At 48.4% G+C, this 22,713-nt stretch overlaps 1 protein-coding gene across 7 annotated transcripts in view; it reads left to right on the forward strand.

Annotated features, from left to right (window-relative positions):
* ADAMTS9 (ADAM metallopeptidase with thrombospondin type 1 motif 9) overlaps positions 1–22,713 on the forward strand; it is an 85,074-nt gene that overhangs the window by 50,781 nt on the left and 11,580 nt on the right. For 4 of the 7 annotated variants that reach the window (XM_075432921.1, XM_075432925.1, XM_075432922.1 and 1 more), the window contains exons 29-32: positions 9,885–10,052; positions 14,518–14,679; positions 20,680–20,850; positions 22,272–22,466. In XM_075432921.1, the coding sequence (XP_075289036.1) occupies positions 9,885–10,052; positions 14,518–14,679; positions 20,680–20,850; positions 22,272–22,466 (696 nt within the window). The remainder of the gene's footprint in view (positions 1–9,884; positions 10,053–14,517; positions 14,680–20,679; positions 20,851–22,271; positions 22,467–22,713) is intronic. The other 3 variants (XM_075432923.1, XM_075432924.1, XM_075432926.1) reach the window with 3 other exon arrangements.

Below are 22,713 nucleotides of genomic sequence, written 5' to 3' on the forward strand. Positions count from 1 at the left end.
TATCTGTATTTAATTCTGTCAAAGCCCCAACACGTCGTTTACAAAATGCCTGCCCCGTGAAGCTGGCTGAAAATAGGCTCTTCTACAGGAATATTCTCCATGCCGTTGTTCCAATAATATTCTTAGCAGGCAGGATGTCAGCTCTTGCTAAGGCAGAAGTGATGACCAGGGGCAGATTTTGTTGCAAGTGTATGTAACTCTGCTGTTCTCTCCCTCAATTCTGCAGAAAATGAATTTGCTGTGACAGTAGCATCACTGAGCTGCTCTATGATTCTTTACACGTGTTTTTGCAATAACAAAGCCATCCTTGAAAATGAAGTGATAGGCACGCGGAACTCTCCGGACACTCAGTGATTCATGTTGCTTCTTCTGTGCTTCATTCATAGGATGTTGGGTCAGGCTCTGAGACTGCGGCAGCGAGTCTGTATTTCTCTGTAGTGCCAGGTATTATCAGAAAACTAATAAAAGCGATCCTACCCTGAGAGCCTGTGAGGGAAGGACAAATGTTGCTGCAGCAGAGGAAGGCTGGAGGTATGGTCCCAGCACCCGTAACCCAGGCAGAGGGACGCACTGGGTGACTGGCATGTCCTTAGAAAGACAGGTCCAGACCCAAATGAGAATTTGGTAGCCTATGGATATTTCTGGCCATCTGTTTGAAGCTGTCTCCGTCTCGGAGCTGTTTACTGCATGCTTAGGCTGGCCCACCATGGCTGCTGTCCCTCTTGGGCTCCTGGCTGTCTCCCCTCAAAGATCAGGGACTGCTGGTTTGGTGTGCTGATGAAAGGCAAGAAGTTATCTGCTTTGGTTCCCCAGTCAGAAAAAGGCCATTGAGAGTGCAGTCCTCTTTGCTTTTGTGTAAAAAAGCAAAGACCTATTCCAGCCCTTTCCTGTACTCCCTGCTGTGCGCCACCCATCCAGAGCATCCCACCACCGGTGCCCAGCTTCTGCCACCCTCCAAAGCAGCACGTCCCTGGGTGACAGCTGGCATTCCCACTACTTGCTGTCTCATGCCCTTCCCGGAGGTCATCCCAGAGGGTAAACGCAGTTGGGGTTTTTGTTTGTAGAGCTTCAGCCCATTGCTTGTCCGGGGCAGGGGTAGTGGATGCTCCTGCAGCTCGTTCCTCAGCTCAGTGTCCACCCACAGCTGGTGGCTCTTAGCCACTTACAGGTGGGTGAAGGCAGTGGTGCCCGGTTTCCTGGCAGAGGAACACCACTTTATTCTTCTCTTGCTACTCTAAAATCTCCAATTTTTATTTTCCTTTCCATTTTTGTTGTTTTCCTATCATCACTGGACATCTTTCATTGCCGCTTCTGTTTCTCCTTAAATAAGGAAAGCTATATAGGTATACTTTTGCCATCAGTTCTGCTGTCTCCTGGTTGCTAGTGTTGATGCTCCCATGAGGAGGAAAACAACCATTGAAACCTGTCTGCTACACTGCAGGTCAGGGACGACCCTGTGGCACTGTGGGCTTGACACTGAGCCTGCACTGAAGTGCGTTGCTGGGTCAGCTCCTCGCAGGACTGATTTCCTGCAACCGAAAGCTCAGCTGGCACAACCCATGCTCCCCTTGCAGGCACCCCTCAGTCCTTGCGCCCGTTGTGATCTGACCTGGTGGTTAAATCTGGTGTCTTTCAGTCTGATGGAAGAAATAAAAGGACTGGGCAGGAGTATCCCCTCTGACCTCCCTAATCCAGTGCCTGAGTGGTGGGGAAGAGCCAGGGTAGTGAGCTGCAGAAAAGAGTCAGTCTCATCTGCTCTCCTTCGATAGCCTCTCCTGTTGCCACTGCTGGGACAGACGTGAGCTGGACCAGTGGTTGGACTTAGGAAGGTTATTTTCTTGTATAATGAAACTTTTCTCTTTCCCCCACCCCCAGATTCTGCATCTTTTCTTAAGTTCCTCAGTGCACTTTCCCAGTCAGACCAGGTAACTCCGTTAGTATTCACCGATGTTTCTTGCCATGTATAGTCCAACCCATGCGTCTGTCCTAATTTTCTATGAAATACTTGCCTTTCTGCTCCCAAAGTGAGCAAGTCTCTCCCCAGCCCCTGCCAGCAGCTCCCACCAGCAGCTCCCACGGGCGTGTTGCATGGCAGCCTAGAGTGTGTAGGCAGCGAAACCTTGCAGAACAGAGGAGGTGATGGCTGGGAGGGTAGCATTGAAAAGTGCAGTAGCTATTTGGCTGCATTTGGTATGCTTCAGTGGCTGCCTTTTTACAGCTCCCCTCTTACACATTTTCTCAACGAGATGGTTGTTTTCTAGGCTGTGCACAGCTGGCCTGAACTTGAGCAACAAGCAGTGGGGCTGCTGTTCAGTGATGATGGTCTTCGAGTCGTGGTTGGCCCATCCGTGGCTCCTGGCCTCGTAAAGTCTTCAGACCTCTTACACACACACACACATATGCACACGATCGCACACGCAGGAGAAATAAAGCAATAAATAAAAGGGCGAGCGCTGGGAACGTTTTTCTCCCAAAGGCACTGCCTTTGAGTGCAGTAACTGGAACATGCGTTAGACTGCGGGAGATGCGTTAGAGCGGCAACAGCCTTTCAGGGATGAGCTGTGAAGTTCAACATCTTCGAGCAGATCCCCGAGTGGGGTGTTGGGAGGTCTGTGTGCATTTTTGCCCACGTTCCACATTCACACTATATACCCCAAACTGCAATAATTGCTGTTGCTCGGATCCTGGGGATTGTAGCATTTAGAAACAAGGATGTGTGATGGTGAGGGACGCTAAGCACAAGGACATTTACTGTGTTTCTAACCTTCCTGGTGTCTGACTTGTGCAGTCATTAAGGAAAAACAAGGTAGTCAGTCTTGCTTTAAGGGCACTTAATGCTCTGTTCGTGTTTTAATTTTCGCTCGCTCCCAGGGAAAGCGAGTGAGCCAGCAGCATGGATGAAAATCTGTCTGATGCCCAAGACCGTATGCAGGCTGACAAACAGTATTTGATCCCTAGTGCATTAAGCCAAAATTTTTGTTTAGAAAACCAGGAAGCAAGAGGCAGCCCAGCGCTCCTACAAACCCCCGGTGTGATGCACACCTGTGCGATAGGGCTGACGTTCCTTGGAGAGCTTTGGCTTGGTGTTTCACTCCATCCGACACAGAGAAATCTTGTTCTTGTATGGGACTTCTAAATGGCATCATAATACAACTGTTCACTAAAAATATGAAGTGTCAGTTAGCCTAGGCTGCTTGCTGCTTCGATTGCTACGTTCTTAAAAGTGCCGCAGCATGGAAAATAGGCTTCATCAGTGCCTTTGACATCCCCTTATACCGGGCTCCTTGGGTAGCTCAGCATCTCCTCCTAATTTGAGGAAATGCCACCTAACGCCTCCCTCCCTGGAGAGCCCTGCTGTGGCTATTTGGGGGCTTTGGCTTGTTTGTTGTTCAAGTTAAACAGCGTGGAGCAGGGCAGGGACGCAGCTTGTAAGGCAGCTTTGTGTGTTTACAGCCCTGCTGGTTCCTGCACCCGATGAAGTCTTCATACGGGGTGTAACAACAGGGCAGGTGAAAGAGGGGGAGAAAGTGCTGTTTAGTAGGGGATGCCACAGGAGAGGAGATGCATGGCTTCTCTTGCTGCAGTTACCTACTTTTTCTCTTGTATATCCTGAGAAGTTTCCCAGCTCAGGGAAATTATTGCATTGACTTCAGTGATTAGAGCCTTAAATCTTGCAGGAGTTAAAAGAGCCTCCACCCAAAAGCATCCTTTCCTCTGGGGCAGTCTGTTCTGCTGGAGGAACGGGCTCCAGACACACTAGTGTCTTCTTTCTGCTGCAGCAATGCATCAAGTTGTACCCTTCTCCTTGAGAAATTCCCCCTTTTCTTTTCTTTTTTTATTTAACCTGTTATGAGACATCTTCCCAGGTCCCTGGCCAGTCTCTGCAGTTTGGTTTGGCAGCAGGAAGGTGAAGGTTTAGTGGATTTTTTTATTTCTCCCTTTTGCAAATAATCGCTTGGGAAAGTCCGTAGCCCTGCTGCAGAGCTGAGAGTGGAACAGCTGGAGGACGGAGACCTCGCATGCGCTGCCCCGTGAGCCAGCGTGGCCGTTCCCTCTCGCCCGTGCCCAGGGTGAGGAGCGCTCCTCGGGGACCCTGGGGCACAGCGTACTCTTGTGCATGGCCAGGGCTGCCCTCAGCCCCCCGAGGGCTTCTGGGGAGGTTGCCACAGGGGTTTTGGGCAATGCCCACAGGCACACTCGCACTATGCACTCCAAAATCCCTAATGTTCGTGTCTCTTTTTCAGTCCTCCCGTTTCTCTGGGCAGTCAGCACGCATTAAGCATATTCCTAAAGCCTCCACCAAACTGCAGTGCAATGCTTTGGTTTGTTTTGCTCAGGTCTCTGGTCCAGCCGCCCTCCCTTGAACGTGGAAACCACGCTTCCCTTTCAAATGTAGAAAAATCAGATGTGTTCCCTGGCCTCCTACCAGCTAAAATCACTATGAGCATGCACTCTTGGTGGCCGTGTGTGTTAGGGTACGGCTACCTCTCACAGGTTTCCAGGACAGGAAAGCCTGGCTGGGAGAATCCTGCCCTGGGTCCGTCTCCCGCCCCGCGGACATGGACTGCTCGCTGTGCGATGGAGCTGGGCGTGAGACCGCGCTAAGACACATGGGTGGAAGAACAGGGTTTCAAAGTAGCCAACGTCAAATTTTTCCTAAACATCTCCGAAAGTGCTGCAGCCACTGGAGAGACCACAGCATGGAGTTGCACCCTTGTGTGAAGCCTGTTGCTTGTCTTGCTGAAGCTGAGGGAGTTACCTGCTAAAATACCTTTGCTGTTGTGAAGCTGTTTATCTTGGTTTGGATGCTTCTGTTGCTGGATAGCCCACAAAGGCTCAGGCGTTTTAGGGCTTCTCGTAAAGGTTTAGCTGGCAAGGAGTGATCTAGGCTTTCCTTGGTGATGTGTCTTCTGATGTCCTTGGTGCTCGAGTGGCTTCAGAGGCACAGGTGTCACAGGGCTGTGATTTCAGCATCTGACAGCAGCAGTGTAAGTTATAGTAAAAGCTGTTGTATGCTAATAGGATGCTGCAATGTGACTGTGAGGGTGCGTGGTTGGGCTCTGCGTGCAGCTGGAGGAGTTGCTGACATCCAGGAGCACAGCCCCTCACGGAAAGGGGGTGTAAAGCGTTGTGGGGCTCTGCCATTTTTCTGCCTTATTTCATCCAGCACATGTTTCAGCGCAGATTGTTGGAAAGGATGAACGAGAGCTTACTTATGAGTGCTTACTTTCCATATAATCCTTAATGTGTGGAAATCTAAACCTAAAAGGATTGATTTTAATTTCCTCCAAAAAGTTGCTCCTGGCAGAATCTGATAAAGCTGTTTTTAGCCTAATTCTTCCCAGCCCTGCCCTTGGTGAGCTATCGGAGCATACCTATCTTTAGGAATTCACGTGGGGATCACCACAGCTTGCGTTCATTATCTCAGATACCTCCCAGATCGTCTGGTGGTGCACCGGGGCCTGGAAAAGTGGTCTGACAGCATTTTCTGAAACTTTTCACTTCTGGGGGAGAACATCCCCAGATTCTTGCTGGTGGTTTCCTTCTCTGCCCCGTGTCGAGCTGCCTGTTCAGCGCAGAAAGCTAACGAGAAGTGGAACCGCTCCATGGCTCAACTGCTCTGTCCTGCTTCTTTCTTTGCTCCAAAATTTGCTTATTTGTGCCCAGGGTTGCTGAGTCCTTTTGGTGCCAGACCGACCTCACTCCCAGCCTTCAGCCTGGCAGCCACACGGCCGGGACTCGAGCTCCTCCTGGTGCAGAAGAGCAGGTCACAGTCTGCTGCAGGAGGGTCACAACCTGGCCCCAACCAGACAGAAATTTTGTACAAATTTTTAAGAGCTTTTGGGGTACGTATTCTGTTTTTTACCTGCTACTAGCCTGGTGAATCAAGTAGCGGCTTTCCTATGTTGGAGAGGTCCTAATGAACAAGATGTACCCTCACCTTCCAGAACGTCGGAGTAGGAAATGCAGCAAGGGTTAGTTTTAAAGCAATTTGCATGTACTTGGTAAAACAAAATGATCGTCACCATTCCTGAACTCTGAAACAGAAAAGAAATTTCTGTGGAAACAAAAACACAAGCTTGCGACTGCCCTGGAGCAGAGTGATGCATTGCAGGAGAGTTTTAGCATCGTGTTCTGACCTTTCTGGAAACAGTTGATATGGAAATATTTTTGTCATATTTATTTAAACTTTTTTCTTCATTTATTTAAACTAGGCAGTGTATTTATTTGAAAAAATCAGCAGCATGCCAATCCCCAGTTCTTGGCATGTGAACAAAACTAATCACGCAATAAACGTAATACCCTTAAATCTGCGCTCAAATGTTTTCATCCTAGTGCTGTTAGGAAAGTCCCTTTGTTCTTGTTCTCGATGAACAGCACCAGGTGTGACTGTGGCAGTTTTAGGAGATAATGAAGACAATAACAAGAGGAAGGTTTACTGGAATCTTCAGTGTAACAGCTATAGCTGATTTGTGAAATAGTACTTCTCTACTATGCTATTTCCCACACTTACCTTGGGATTTTTTAAGAAACAAGGCAGTGTGCTGTTTTCGCACCCTCCTCCGTGCCTGGCCATCCTCCCAGGTTCACCCAGGGGTGCTGTTTGTTGCCCTGCCTCTACCACAGGCTGGAAACAGCATTTCAGAGTTCTGTTTTTCAAGCGCTTGAGGGAAAGCGAAGGCAGGTTGACCACGGGTGTGCCAAGTGCATGTGATTCGCGACTCTAGGAAGCCAGAGAGTGAAAAAAGTCAATACAATACCTTGGCTACACCTTCAGGGCTGGATCCAGAGGCGATTAAAACCAGTAGAAGTCTTTCTGTTGACTTCAAAGAGCCTTGGATGAGGCTGCTATTCCACAGAAAGCCACCCGTCTGTCACCAGTACTTTGGGGTAGTTTCTATGGGAGGTGGGAAAGAAATTGAGAAAAGGAAAGAGAAATTTGAAAGGAGTGGTTTTATCTGTGCTTTTGAAATGTTTGAAAGAAGGCGAGGTCAAAGCTTACCTCGCTATGGCACTGTTATTGAGAGATACCTTAGGTGCGTGGCAGCATTTGCAGCGATGAAGAGTCCTGCTAATGAAAGGCAAAGTTTCTCCAGGGTCTGAAATAAATGATGAGGCTGATGGCAGTAGCTAGGGGTATTGCTGCCCAAGGCACGTGGCATTGAGATGAAGCCCACTGTTAAGTTATGGTTTGCATGTGGCTCACATATGCTTAAGATCTGCGTGCCAAATAAAAGTTGGAAATACGTGAGACGAATTAGACGGCAGTTATGAAGTAGACTCTCTGCAGAGGAATTTTCAGTCTCTGATACTTGGTTACAGTAGATTATTCAGCCTCTCTTTTCTGTCAGTGCAAATGAGATCATAACTCATATGTGCATGAAAGCAAATGGGTGGTTTAGATCTAAAAACGCACAGCTGCCTAACTTTGATTTATATTAAAGACAGACATAGAAATGATTAATTCCAGCATCTTGGGAATTACTTTTAAGTATTAACAAAATTAAGCAAATGATGCCTCAGCCTCTGGGTGCACTGAGGTATGTGTGCAGTTTTGCTTGATGGTGGGATGGCAAGATAAATGTCAGAATCAGGCTCCACACCAAAGTTCAGCAATTTGCAGAAGGGGGATAACAATTTTGGAAATGACTAGCACTGTATTAATTGTGAAATCAGATATTTACCAACCAACTTCAAGTCCCCAGAAACGTCCTCGCATTGTTGCACAATGTGGTTATTCTTCCTTTAGAATAAGTAGTGGATCCAATATATTTTTTAAATTAGAGAAGAGATGCACTTGGCTGTACTGGCTCGGCGTGTAGGGCAAGAGAGAGGCCTGATCAAGTGTGTGAATTTCTTCTTTAGCTTTGCTGTCACCGTAGAGTGGCATCAACCTGCATAGAGAGTGCTTACTGAGGAGCACTGGAGTTTTTGCTAAAGTAGCGGTATTTTAGTCCAAAGATAGTAAATGGATGAAAGTATAAAAATTTATAACTGAGTTTGGTAGGATTTGACATTTCCTTCTCGCTGCTGATGTTCATTGCCTGGGGAGAGATGTAGAAAGAATGAAAAAATGAACTTCTGATGAAACTTGAAGACTTGTAAAAATAGGATAACGTTAACTCAATTTTATTTGTGTTGATACTAAAGGAAAACAGTGGAGTTTATGAGTCTGGGTAGCTCATGAAAGTCTTATTTTAGAACAAGGGACAGCATTTCCTCCATTTCTCAGTACAAGGTCGAATGTTGGTCTTTTGGGTTTTTGGCCTATCTTAAAATTGGAGCTGGGCTCAGGAAAACTCGGAGGCGGCCATCCCTGCCGCAGGCTCGCCTGGCTTCGCGCCTCTCGCAGAGGAGCTGCGTTAATGGCTCTTCAACCCTATTGATCGCAAGGGACGTCAGCTACCTTTTGTCGATCCGTACCGCTCTTGCAGCAGGAAAAGAGGCTTTGTCGGAACATCACTTATGCAGGCTTTTAAGCAGCAACATCTGATCTTACGAGTTATGTCCATTTCTCTCCATGTTGATCTGAACTTTTCCATTTCGGCGCAAGTTACTGCTCTCGCGCTGGTTCTCTGTGTACCTCTTAACACAGAAGGGGCTGAATGAGTTGGAAGTAGTGCTGTGATTTAAAATAGCCACAGCTGTCAATGCATATGCCAATTTCTATTCTAGTGGAACTTCCAGAGCTGCTACATATACAAATTGTAGTTTTTTAGTTTTGAAATGTATTCATAGGCTGGGAAGAGCTTGAGCTGTAATTTATTGCTTAGGAAATATATTGATGGAGTGGCTCCAAAACGAAGGAAGAAGCCTCATCTCTGAAAAGAAGGATCGAGAGATGATTGAACCAGTGTGTTTGTGCTCGAGGATTAAACCAGGACGCTTGTGACATAGCATGTAATGACTTGCATAACATGTAATGAAGAAATTGAAGCTGAGTCTCTGGGTGCATCATGCTGAGTAAGAGGCTTGTTCTACATGAAACTGTCATATTAAATTCTTGTCGTGATTCCAGACCCCTTTGATTCCTAAACCTTTTGGAGGAGACTAATCTGAAATCAAAGTGAAGTTGCTTGGGGTTTGCATGCCAGAAGTGGTCACATTTGAAAAAGTTCAGTGAACCTGCAGAGGGAGGTTGAAATTAGTTGCTTCACTACAAAGCTTACATCTAACATACCTGCTGATTTGCTTTTTGCTTTGATTCTTCAGGCTCTGCCTTCTTACCACCTTCTGAGTTGTTTTCAAAATACATAAATCTTATGAATGAGCATGTCCTGGTTTCAGTCTGTTTAGTAAAAAAAAAGAAAAAGGCAAATCAGTCTACACTGGTAAAACAAACATGAGCTTTAATGCCAACGACATGGAAAGACTGCATTTTGCTCTTCTGTCTTGTCCTTTGTGCGGTTATTTTCCTTGGTGAAGGTGTATATCGCGCTTTACTCTCCTGATTTACCAACATTTGACCTCCCTTTGTACCAAGGTAAATGGAAATGGTTCCTTTCAAGTTCTTCTAAGTAGATACTGAGGGCTCCTGCCTTGATCCCTGTAAGATGACTCTGCTCCTTTGAAACCGCTGGAGCAATGCCAGGAATCCAGCCTGTTATCCCTGCTGAATGTCAGCTGCTTTCTCTATTTTGATATTGGCATTTTGAGGGGCTTTGACGAAGAATATTGTGCAATATTAAGTGCAAATAGGAGCATTTCCAGCAGTTTAATTCTGCCCTTCCGTATCCCCTTCAAGCTTTGCGTAGGCTGCCAAGAACCTGGGGATGTGCTTTTTGGTCCAGTTAAAAGAAGACGCCCGCGGTAGCCATGGCCCTTGTGTAAGCATGTAGATGGCCCTGCGTGAAAGCTGATCTGTTGTTACTTTATATTTACAGTGTTCTGTCTCCTGTGGAAGGGGCCAAAAGCACCGCAATGTGTACTGTTTGTCAAAGGAAGGGAGGCATGTAGAAGAAGATTATTGCAAGCACCTTGCTAAGCCCAATGTGCAAAAGAAATGCAGAGGGGGCAGATGTCCAAAGTGGAAAGCAGGAGATTGGGGACAGGTGAGACACGTTGTATACCCTTTTGCACCCTCTGATATTCCTCCTCCATCAAATTGGTTAAAGGATGGTTTTCCCATCACTTCTGTCCTCTTGAGTTTTTCAAGGGTAAAAGTTTTGGGCCAGATCCTCAGGTGATGTAAATCAGTGTAGCTTCATGGATAGCAGTGGAGCAGCACTGATTTCTACCAGATGAAAACTTGAAACTTGCTTTTAGTGTCTATCTGAAAGCAAATTCCTTGTATATTTTAAGTTTCTGCTGGAAAAGGCATTAGTATATAATATTAAAAAGAAACTGCCATTATTCCTGTTTTTAATATTGTTATTATTTAACTATGTCACATCTGAAGCAAAATCTTCCTTAGTTTTGAGAAATCTGAAACTAGTTTTATTATCAACTTCCTGGGACAGCCTGAAGAACAATCAGAGCTGTTCATTAAAAATGCTTTTCACTATCTTTTGTTTCTTAACAAGCTCATCACTTGATTTTGCTTCATTAAAGAGTCAGACACTGATGCATAGAGCATAGGCTGCTAGAAATGTGAAAGTGCTTGCAGTTATTAAGCGTCCTGTTTGCTGAAAGCATACCTTGAATCCTTGTTTTCCTGAAAATGTCTTTGTCGTCACCTTGGATCTGCTGCATCACATTTTTATCTCTGAACCTGGCTTTTCTCTCTACCTCATTAGTGTGCTAATCAGCAGAATTATTGAAAATCGCAGACTAAATGAACTGTTAACTTGTAAAACATCGTATTCTCTTGCGGTCTGTCTTCCAAATTAAGGCAGGAAACACCAATTCTCGCTGTATGTGAGTTCCCTGAGAGAGAAACCATTAGCATCGCTACAGGCACGCATGCAAAGGTTAGGACTAGGACAGCATACTCTTGTTTAATGTCGACTGTTAAAAAAGACAATAAACCCACTGATGTTCTATGATTCTTTTCAGACTTGGGTTTGCTTTTTTTTAAACGCTTACCTTCGAATTCATAGGATAGGAGTATTCGGCATTACATGTGTGAAGGGATAAGATTGCGTTCACCGTGGAGGTTCAGTTACTGAGGTCTGGGTCCTTTACCCCAGGTATGGCTGGGAGCATCCAGGTAGCCCTGTGAAATGCACAGCGCTGCTCCCATATTGGAAATTAAGTCAATATTATTACCTTTATTACCTGCAGGACTGAAACCTCCATTTTGTACAGGAAGCTAGCTTGAAAATGAAACTCTAGGCCATTAGATAGTCTTGTCATATCTGATTTGCACCTTATTTAAAGTGATTGCTTCTGAAAGCAGTGTTTTACAGCTAATAATTATAAACATAATAATGTAATGGTCTGTTGATTGCATTAAAAACCGCTAATTTTATTTAGTGAGTCTTTTAAAATTCCCAACATTTCACTGCATGATCAGAGTTAATTTTATGCAAGTGGAGAAAGAAGCCCAAGTTAATAGGAGGATGAGGTGATTTATGGCCCGAGGTAATCTCTTGTGTCTAGGCAATTAAGGAATATTTGTATGCTAATGATAAGGCTAAGAATAGGGAGCACATTTCCAGCTTGCCGGGTGGCTCCTCGGCCCAGGTCCCTGGTGCTGTATGAGCTCAGTCAGCCGGCATCTTTCTTAGGAAAAAATAAAGGGGTAGAAACACTCATTCTCCCATCTCAAACCGAGCTTTTTAAAGCCATGGAAAATGCTCTGACATGGCTGCCTTGCATCCTGATCCTCACTAGGGCTGGCAGCGTTTCTTTGCCTGTGACAGATAAAAAGTTGGGGCTGTCAAACATTTGGAGCATCGGCTGCGGCCATCCCTGCGAGAGATGTGCAGGGCTTGCAAGGCTTTGCAAAAGATTCAGTGCCTCAGAGCTGAGGTGGATTTAGGTGCTGAGCTTCTCATTAAGGCGAGGGAACAGGCAGGGGTCTGGCACTCGGAATACCCAGCAGGTCAGGATCTAAATGGGCATGGAAACTCCATGTCACCTTCCCCATCACCGGGGCCACTGCTGAAAATAGGAGCCATGATCAGTTTGCACTTAGATACTATCAAAAAAAAGCTTTCTGAAGGTCTAATTGCCTCGAAAGATAATCCCAGAGCTGAGCTGCTGTGAGCTGGCTGCCTTTTGTCCTGAGTAAAGCAGCGAAAGTCTGCGTGAGAAACAAGACAAGGTTTTCCCAGAGAAGTGCACCCTCCTTGTCGCCATATAGGCACAGGACCTGTTGCATGTGTCTTTAGGGTATTTTTCCTTTTCCTTTTGGGAAAGGGAATGATTACAAAAATCAGGATTAAAAAATAAGGGAATGGTTAAAAATGAATCCCAGACAGCTAAACCAAGTGCTCTGCTCCCAGGTTTTCTTCTGTCTGGATGTTTTGTATTCAGAGGCCAGGTAATTCTTTGCTAGATTGTTATGAATCCACTTTCATGCAGCAAAGCATTTTTAATATATCTGTAATAATCAGAAAGGAAGAAAAAGGGCTTTTTCTCCAAGTTTTAAATGTGCGTGTGTCTGCACTGAGATGTCAGATTTGATGTGTTTGCTTCTCCCAAGTAGTATCAATTATGGCCATTTACCTTTCACTTAACAAAAATACCAATATTTATTCTGCTGTCTGGTATTTACATATTTCAGGCTGAAATCCAGCCCTTTCTAAAAACATAGGTAGAGCATCAAGTAGAGCTTCTCCATAGCCAAGCTGGCGCTCGGCAATGTGGTGGCTGACTTTCTCAGCGGGAAAATGTGTAGACGCAGTAGGAAGGACAAACAGGCTGCCTGGCTCATGGCATCCCCGGAGAGGAGTATATAAGTACAGCAAAAGCTGACTGCCCCAAGCGGAGTGTCTTCTGTGGGGGCAAAATTTCACCCCCAGGCCCTGGGTGAAATCAGTCTACGGCTTTGCCCAGTGCCCTGCTTTGCCCAGCACGGCCAGGGACCAGCCGCCTGCTCCCCAGACCCGCTCTGCCCCGGTGTCACACGCAGCACAGCCCCCCATCAGAGAGCCACCGCGCAACTTGCTCTCCCGCACCAAACATCCCAGGCATCTGCTTTTTAGGTGGGGGATAAATGCAAACCAAAAGGCGTTTTAGAGTACGGTGTGCAGCCCGGTGCATGTGTTTCTCCAAGTCTGTGGTCGTTATTCAGTTTAACTGTCCCCTACGGAATGCGCAGGACAAACAGTGCTGTTCATCGCAGCGAGGCAGCGCAGCATGTGGGAAGCGTTTGCATCACCAGTGACAGGAATCTCGCTGCTGCTTTCAGAAGTTACACACAGCAGAAAAAAGGCCCACCCTCTCACAAATGTCCGAAGCCAGGCAAAGATTCGCAGTCAGCTTTTCTTAGGGCCCCTCGGCTGGATGGGACGTTCGGACAGTAAAGCAAACGGAGCGTTACAGAGGAATACGCTGCAGAAGGGAGAATTACTTCCCCGTCAGGCGCCGCGTAATTCCCTGCCTTAAGAAGGCTCGCTTTTATGGGTATTGCAATAACAGGCTGTAAACTTGTTTTCTTAGTTCCTGATGTATTAATAAGGTTGTTTATATTAATTGTTAACTCAGCAAATGGCTAATCGTAATAGCTGTGTTTTAAACGCATACCTTTGACTTCTACACACTTTCTTCTATAAATGCAAATTCTTTTTATTCCAAATCTATATCATGTACTTTAAGATCTAGCAAGTAAGAATCCCTACCAGAGGGACATTAAGTACTGCTAAACATATTACAGTGTGCAGTCCCAACAGTAAGAAATGCTCTAGGAGAGAAAAAGCTGTTAAAAGCATTGTAGTGTAAATAATAATTTGAAGATGTCTGAGAAACAGAGAAATTCAGACTTTTCTTGCTGTGCCTAGAAGTGAGGAGGAACGTGCCTGCAGTCTCATGAAGGAAATGTGAAATGCAATTAATTTTAAAAAGGCATTCATTTTCACAGGCTAACAGTGTGCCCTGGCTTGTGTGCATGTGCATGTCTCGACACACGCTGCCAGAAATCCTGGCTGTACCGTACCTTTACCTCCCTGTTGCTGCAGACTTTCTTCTCCATCATTCAAGTTTGCTTTTCATTAAAGTCCGCTCCAGTGGCACTTGTGGCATTTGATATATTTTGAACTATTACTTTTTTGAGCCGAGTGCCTGAGAAGTAATACGCAGAGCCTCGCTGCCTCTGGCGTGCTGTGACGGTTTAGCAGTGCTGCTGTCTCCAGAGGTTTTTGCAATATAAATCCTGGCCGGGAAATCCTGACCCCACTGAAGCCAACGGCAAAAATTCCCGCCGGCTTCAGCGGAGCGGGGATTTCAGCCTGTCTGCTCTGCCCTTTGCGAAATTTTCCCCTCATGTGATGAGAAGCCTCACCGGGAAGTTGAAACGCCGGCGTTAGAGCGTTGCTATCGCTGCCGCTGAGCCCAGAGCAGAGGGCGAACCCTGGGAACTTACCGTGAGGGCTGCGACGGGGACCGCCACTCACCTTTCATCCCTTCCTCCAGTGCTCCGTGTCCTGCGGCCGAGGCGTCCAACGCCGCGCCGTGCGCTGCCACGACGGCACCCCGACGGCAGAGTGTGACCCAGCCGGCCGGCCGGCTGCGCAGCGGGACTGCCGCCTCCCCGCCTGCCCCCCGCACCGCTGGGCCGCCGGCGAATGGCAAGCGGTAAGCGGGGACCCCCCGCCCCGGGGTCGCGTCGCCTGCGCTCTCCAGCGCGCGAGCGTGGGGTGATGCTGCTGGAGACGGGCGGCTGCCGAGGCCGGAGGTCGCTGCCGGGGGGCCAGGGGGTTGGGGTTGCAACCAAAAAAAAGAAAAATTAAAAAAAACCAAAAAAAGCAGAGGAAGCGCTGGTGCGTGCCGGGTGGAAGGAGGAGCGGAGAAATACCTCCGTAGGGTTAATTTATGGCTTCGCGCTGCCCCGCGTTTGGCTGGGACCTATGCAAATGTTGAGCGGGTTTTGGGTAGGGCGGGTTTGGGTCTGTTCCCGGAGGCTGCGCCCTGCCGCGCTGCTCCGGCGCTGAGCCCCGTGCCTGTGCGTTTGGGGAACACTGGTCATTCCTGCTTTCCTGCCCCGTTATCCTGGCTCCTTCCGACAGCTCTCTCCTTTTACTGAGCTCCCGGTCCATGCTTTTTTGCGAAACCATGAGTGACACCAAGATGAGGTCTCCCGTGGGACACCGTGCTTCTCTGAGTGACCAGGATCAGTCCCCAGCAAAATCAGCCCCTCAGCCTGGAGCAGGGGACGGAGCTGCTGCTCCATCAGCTCGGGGAGCGACTCTGACTCGCCTGCAGCGTGGGCGATGGGTGGCCCCGAGGCTGGTGGGTGGCAGAAGGACAGGGGGACTCTGGGCAGGATGAGGTGGTCCAGGAGGAGCCCTCCGGTGGGCTGCCCGCAGGGTGCCGTGGCAGGCTTTGAGTGCACAACAGGTTTTGGCGGAGGGAGTTCAGACCGGGCACCATAATGATAATTTTCATTCTGGTTTTATTCCATTTTTAGTCATCGCTGGATGAAGGAGTCCTTCCCCAGTTCTCTGCCATCCCTCTCCCACTGTCCCAGGCTCTCCCCTGTGGTGCAGGGACTGCCAGCCTTGGAAATGGGAAAGGTGATGGAGTTGCCAGCTCTGGGGAGCTGACTCCTGTGTCACACAGCCCACAGAAGAGGCCACTGCTCCTATGGAGAGGATGTCCTCATCACGCAGGGAGAAGGGGATTGCCCATCATGAGTCCTCCATGGGGATGCAGAGGATGGAGAGGGGCAGAAACTCCCCCCCCACCAAGTCCATCAGCCTCACTTCAAAACCATTGCTGGCCCCAGTGGCAGGGCAGCAAGGGCTCAATCCTGCTCTCTTTGAACAGCAAATGTCTCACTGACTTTGGAGGTGCATGGTCAGAGCCTGATCCTGATCACCCTGACGCCTGCAGCGCGTAGCTCCAGGGAGTATTAATAATATAATACTAACATTAATCAAATGGGGACCCAGCTTTCACTGGCAGTCAGGCTGCTTTTATATCGCTCCTGCTTGGCCCAGGGGGGCCTTGAAGGGGGACGAAATTGGTCGAGGACCCTTTCGTTGCCGAGACTGTGTGAATGGGCTGTGGTGTAAATGCAAAACAGGGCCTCCTCTCCAGTAACAAAATTTGGAGGGGCACCGCCGGCTTCCTGCTCAAAGCAATGGTGTTCACAGACACTTCCAGAGCCTGCCTTTACTGTGTCGCTAAAAAAAATTAAAAAAGAAAAAAAGGGAAAGAATAGGAAAAGCCAATTTACTGATGAGAGGAAAAATATCTCACGCATGCAGAGGCTGCACAAGTTTTCCGCTGCAGCAAGAGAAAATATTCAAGGTTAAGGCAGTGTGTGCTTTCCTCTCATCTTTTCGTCCTCATGAGCTCGTTCTCGGCTCCTCGCTGAGTGGAGCATCCCAGCCTGCAGCCAGTTGTGTGTGTGACGTTGTCTAATATGCCCTGCCCGTGGTCCCTCAGCCTGGCGGGGATGGTGCGCACAGGTTTAGCTTCATTTCCTTGGTCTCCGTGGTGCTGGAAAGTTGGGTTTATAATCCTATGTAGCATGTCCATGGCTACAAGAGGCCGGAGGGGACTGTGCCCCATTCCCACCCGCCGGCAAGCCGAGGTGTGATGGGAAGCAGCAGGAGGCAAAGCCGAGCTCACCACATGGTGGTACCCAATGGAACCTCCCAGCCTGGCAAAGAAACATAGGAATGGCTGAGGGGGCTCCAGCAAATTCCTTGCAATGAATTTTTGCTTTTACAGACCCCGTTAAGTTTTTTCAGCTAATAAATTCACAGGCGGCAAAGCAGTCCTCACCTAATGGTGTAATTTGCCCTGAAAAGCCGCAGCTCCTACCCCATCCTTTCACCCTCTTTTCCTTATTTTTGCAACTTCTAAAACCAGTGGCGAGAGGCCCCTGCCTGCTTCCACCCTGCCAAGCCCTTGGTGGGAGGTGGATGCCGATGTTTTCTTAAATTTTGCAGGGCTCCCTGTTGCACTGGGGAAATTTTTAACATGTTGCAGAGATTTTTTTATTCCTCCAGGGGAGCTTTGCTAGGAGGGTGGCCTGGAAGTTTCCTCACCCATAAATAACCGTTAATAGAAACATGCAGGAGATGCCCAGTGTGAGCTTGCCCCGTGGCTGACTCCAAGCAGTCCTTCCCGAGCACTGCTTATTTTGTTCTGATGTACCTGGTGAAAAAAAGTAATCGCACCTTCTCCCCAGCCGTAGGTACGGGCCGCAGGGTGTTTGCAGTGAGGAGGCACAGACGGCGTTAGTGTTCTCCGAGCAGGGAACAGCAATGAACCCTAAACGACATGAAAGTCGGGATGTAAAATAACATCTCGGCGCTGTCTTGTTCTTAATTCCTGGTCTTTAAAGGGAATCTGTCGAGAGGGGTTTTTTTGTTGTTCCTTTTTGTTTAGAAAAAATTTGGTCTTGCCAATGAAAAGGAACAGGGAACTTACTGGAAACCGTTTATTGCTCTGTTGGTGTATCGCTGTTAATTAGCTGTTCTTAGTGCCCGCACCAGGGAGGAGAAAGTCAACAGAAAGGGCCTTGCTAACGTCAAAGGAAAGCTCAGACCAGACTCACATAGAAAAAGGGAAAATTGGGAGAGAGAAGGGGTTTTTTATTAATATGAACCTCTGTGGAAGGGCAGTGCACAGCTCTGGAAGCTGCAATGCAATTCTTGAATTTTTGACATTTGCCATTTGGGGGAAAATTGTGCCATCCTTGCCTGATTTGGATTGCAGAGTTACCCAAGGCATGCTTGAAGTGTTCGTGGTGTGGGGCTTCATTTCATCTCGGTGGCAGATTTTGCTTTAAAAAAAAAAAGAAAGAAAACAATGAATGCTTTTGCAAAGCAATGCCTTTGGGGTTTTTTTAATTATTATTATTGCTAAACAGTTGCAGAAGTGCTTGAAACAGTCTTTAATTTGAACTGCCAGGAAAATAGTTCAGATTTTGGGAAATGATGCAAAAGAGACAAATATTGTCAAACGCCTGACCTGTTTTTCAGCTCTTGCTATTAATGGCTGTTATACCCTGGCTCTGCTGGTTTATGTGAGATTTAAATCAGTCATGAACACATGAGATTTCATACAAAATCTATCACCATATTAAAAGGAAAAATAGCCTTTTTATGCTAGCTGAACTGTCCACTTTCTATGTGAATAATGTTTTATAACCTTGGTGTGGCTGATTGGAACCTCTGTAGTGTTGCTCTTTGTTTTATGATGGTCTCACTGTCTTTAAGCTGCATTTAATATCTCAGTGGGATTATTTTAATTGCCAGTTAGTGCTAAAAATACAAATAATCAAACTGTAATTTACTGATGATGACAAAACTCACAAAGCTGGCTCAGGTTTATTTTGCCATACAGCCGTTACATGCAGAGAAACCCAAAGCAGGCTGGCGTGTGCTTGAGAGTGCTGATCTCTCATCAGCGACTGAGGATTTTAAACGAGGATGGGCTTTTGGTATGATAGCTCTTCACGGACAATGTCAGAAGATGCATTGATGGCATAGAGACAGTTCACCCTCCTAAAATTAAGCGTGAGCCAACGTACTTTGCAAATTTAGACTTAAATATACATTAAAGGAAGGAGATTAAATCAGCCTTGTTTCTTCCACCCTCTTGCAAGACGTGTCCTTTGGCCGTGAGCGGTGGAGGGCTGGAGTGATTCACCCTGCGCTGGTGACCACTTGCTGGGCTGGCATACGCCGAACCAGGGACGAGGGGAGCTTTGAGCATCCCCTGGCCCTGCTCGCACTGGGCTGGAGAGTCCCTCGTGGGGAGGGAGCAGGAAGGTGGGGGCTCATGGCCCCCCGAAAGGTGCCTGGGGAGCGCTCAGGGAAGCCACGTGATGATGCAGAGCTAGCGATGCCTTAGTCACATGCAATAACCCCCTTTCAGATTTGACTTATATAATAGGAGATATCAGAGAAGGGCAAATAGAGCACAGTTTGTTTGCTCTCTGAGGAAATCACACTCTGGCAAATTCCTCCAGCCCCCGTAAGATCGCTGTGTTTCGGCACAGACCTAGAAGGAGCTTCCACTCCAAGGACTTAAAGCAGGAGAGTAAATAAGGTTGAAAGCACACGAAGCCCTCGGGGCCTTTTGGCAGACAGTGGATTTTGCAATGTTGACTGTTGCCTAAGAGCTTCCAAGTTATTCCTTTGGAATAAATGCTGCTTTGTGGGGCTGCCTCTCCTTCCCCGTCCCCCTCCGCTTTGCTCGGTTACTAAGTATTTACAACCGACGCAATGTCGGGCTTACTGCAGCTCTCCTGGTTTGCTGCTCTTGCCACAGGCTGATCCGATTTTTCAGCGTTCTCACATAATTTGCAGTCGTGGTTCTGACAGCTAATTACAGAAATAGGGGCCTGAGAGCACCTGTGTTTCGCAGTTAGCTGAACCCACTAAGATCTTGCCATTTGTGAGCCAGCCAGGAGAGCCGGAGCTGCTTTGGGGAGGCTGGAAATGATGTTTGGAGGGTGAGACTCTAAGCAGATTAAACTGGCACGGTCCTCCGAGCCTAGGTGACTTCAAACGGTGTTTCTGTACAGATAGGGATGGTCTGATCGAGTGATTTGTCTTTTTCCTTAGGGGAAGACATTTCCTGCACGTTACATAAAATGATTATTTTCATGCATTTTTCTCCTTGTTAATCCATTTAGTTGAAAGTGTTAGAAGTCCATTACAGGCAATAACTTTAAGAAAATAGGGTTTTATCCAGAGAGCTGCTCCTATGCCGATTTATTTTGTTTTATGTGTGTCCTTTGTGAGATGCGCTCCGAGCACAGACCCACTCCCAGGAGCACAGCCCCACAGCCGAGCTGTTTTTTCCAAGATGAGCAGAGGAAGAACCTGGTCCCTAAAGTCTCCAGAAGCCCCCAGGGAGCAGCTGTGCTTGGCTGGCAGGGGTTACTCTTAGACTTTGGCTTTTCAGGGCGTGGTTTAGCAGCCATGGTGATGATGCGTTGACGGCTGGGCTTGATGATCTTAGAGGTCTTTTCCATGCTTAATGATTTTATGATTCTATATCTGGCAGGGCAGTGTTTAAAAGAGAATAAACCCTCAGGGCTGCCCCGGCTGCGGTGGTTGCAGGGATGTGCCCCCATGCTGTGCCGGGCAGAGCGCTGCTGGCCAGAGCCAGGGAAGGGTCTCCCCCACACCAGCCACAGCCCGGGGTGTCATGGTGTGTATTTTGGAAGGGGGGTGGCTGGGTTGTCATTCTCCAAGTGGCTGTGCTTACTAGGGGCTGAAATGATGGGGGTTGGCTCCTGTCTTTCCTCTTGCCCCATCTCCTGACCTGGCATGCCCACCCCTGCGTCTCTTGGTCTCATCACACCTGGACCCCACATCCACCCCATCCCAATACCTGCTGCCTCGGTTTCTCCTCTCTCCCTGCGCCTGCGGTTTGGGTCAGTATCTCCAGAGAACGGGAGCAGTTTGTCACGGGATGCTCCCGCAGCGCCCGGCACAGTGGGGCCCTGGTCTGAGATTTGCCCCTGGGGTGACACCAGTGAGTGATGCCAGAGATGCACAGAGCCAGCCGCCCACGCGGGCTGCCGGGAGGAGGGCTCGCTCCCGACGCGGATGAATTGGCAGAAGTCTGTCATGGATTGCATGAGCCGTTGTTTCTTGCAAACAGTGCATGAAGACGTGCGGGGAGGCGTCCCGGTACCGCAAGGTGGTCTGCGTGGACGACAACAAGCAGGTGCAGAACAGCGGCTACTGCGACGCCAGCAAACGGCCCCCCGAAATGGAGAGCTGCGGGCTGCCGCCCTGCGAGTACGTCTGGATCACCGGGGAGTGGTCGGAGGTGAGTCCCAACCCCCGCAGAGGGACCGTGCTGCTCGGCACCGGGCCACGCTCCCCGCCTTTCACCACCGGCCTCGCTGAGATATTGCAACCCAAATCAACAGTGGCAGGGCAGTGCTGCGTGGTTTAATTATTATTTTTTGGTTTGTTGCTGTGTGCAATTTCTCTGCTGGAGAGAAGGAGGCAGGACTGTGGGAGAAGACCAGGATATTAAAGACTAAACACCAGCATGCTCTGAGTCTTAGCTAATATCTAGAGGCAATTTTCTTCCAAAGCACATCGTATCCAGCAGGCACCCTCTTCTGTTTTGTGCCATTTCATTTCATTTAGTTATTTATTTGGTTTTTATTCCTGTCCCCTCCTGGGGAGCTCTGGGGCCTCGTGAGCTGTGAGAGGGTCCCGGTCAGCATCCTGAACGTGACCGTGGGGACACGTCCTTCCTCGGCGCTGTCTTTGGCAGGGGCGAGGACCTGGCGTGAGTGAAGGCAGTGGGTTCACCCTCGCAACTGGGAGAGGGCTCGGCAAGGGAAATAGATGAGTTTTCTTTGCAGCAGGCGCTGTATGTGGGAGGAGCTGGGCTAATCTCAGCCCGTTTCCTTCTCCAGCGAGTGAGGGATTAGTTTCCACTTGGAGGAACAGGAGAGGGAAATAACAAGGCAGCTGCTGACACAGCACTGATTAAAAAGGAACAACAAGAAAAGAGAAGAAAAAAAAACATGCCAGGACTAAGGGGGAGGAGAGACAAGCTCCTGAGACAGCACAGGAGGGAGAAACATGGAGAGATTAGAATTTCTCAGAGCAGCCTGGTCTCCTGGGTAGTTTCCTAAGAGAAATATTAGGGTGCCTGTGAGGCTGGAGCCCTGGCTGCCCAGACACCCTCTACCCGCTCCCACTGCCTGTGACCCCCTGGGTGCACTCGGACCTGTGAAGATGAGGAGGTGGGTGAGGGCTGTTGGTGAGGAGGGCAGAAGCACTGTTTGTCCTCTAATTACAAGGAAAACCTTCCCTTTCTTCCAGTTGCTGCCAAGTACCTGCAATTCAGGGTCAATCTTGACCGTTTTCTTTCTCTGTGCATTCCATGGAAAAAAAAAAAAAAGAAAAAAAAAAAATAGAGGCATTTGTGAGTTCCCAAGGATCTTCTGCTCCTTTCTTTGCCCTGGGGGAGAAATGACTTATGCCCAGGAGCCAGCCTGGGGCAGGGGTCCTGGAGAAGCTACACAGGGAGGACGTGGGCATTCAAAGACAGTGTCAGGCACCAACCTGCTTGTAGCTGCTCATAATACCCATGGCTGGCTTAAACAGTTACTAGTGATCCCTCGGAGCAGCTTGCCATTTTTGAAGCTGGCAAGTCTGCTTTTCCTCCCCGACTCAGGCAGCCTTCCCACAGCGCGCGGTGCTAACGGGCGCTTCCTCATCTCGCAGTGCTCCGTCACGTGCGGGAAGGGGTACAGGCAGCGCCTGGTCTCCTGCAGCGAGATTTACACCGGGAAGGACCACTACGAGTACGGGTACCAGAACACGGTCAACTGTCCTGGCACGCAGCCGCCCAACATCCAGCCCTGCTACCGCGGGGAGTGCCCCGTCTCAGCATCCTGGCGCGTCGGCAACTGGGGAAGCGTAAGTTTGGCAAACATCTTTTTTTAACTGAAAAAATTGGAAGAAAGTTATTGTTGTTTATGCAGGCAACACAGTCCCGAGGTTGGCAGGGGAATGTTTAAGAGCTGCATAAATTAATGCAATGAATACCCTCGTGCAGCAGCAGCATGGGTCTGCGTAGGGCTCCGTGCTCCAGACTGAACCCCATCGTATGGGGGAGTCCCAGCAGCCGTGAGTGGAGCCATGTTCTCCATGAAAATTCAGTTGT

Source organism: Opisthocomus hoazin, chromosome 11 (assembly GCF_030867145.1).
Source record: "Opisthocomus hoazin isolate bOpiHoa1 chromosome 11, bOpiHoa1.hap1, whole genome shotgun sequence".
In the NCBI taxonomy this organism is placed as follows: Eukaryota; Metazoa; Chordata; class Aves; order Opisthocomiformes; family Opisthocomidae; genus Opisthocomus; species Opisthocomus hoazin.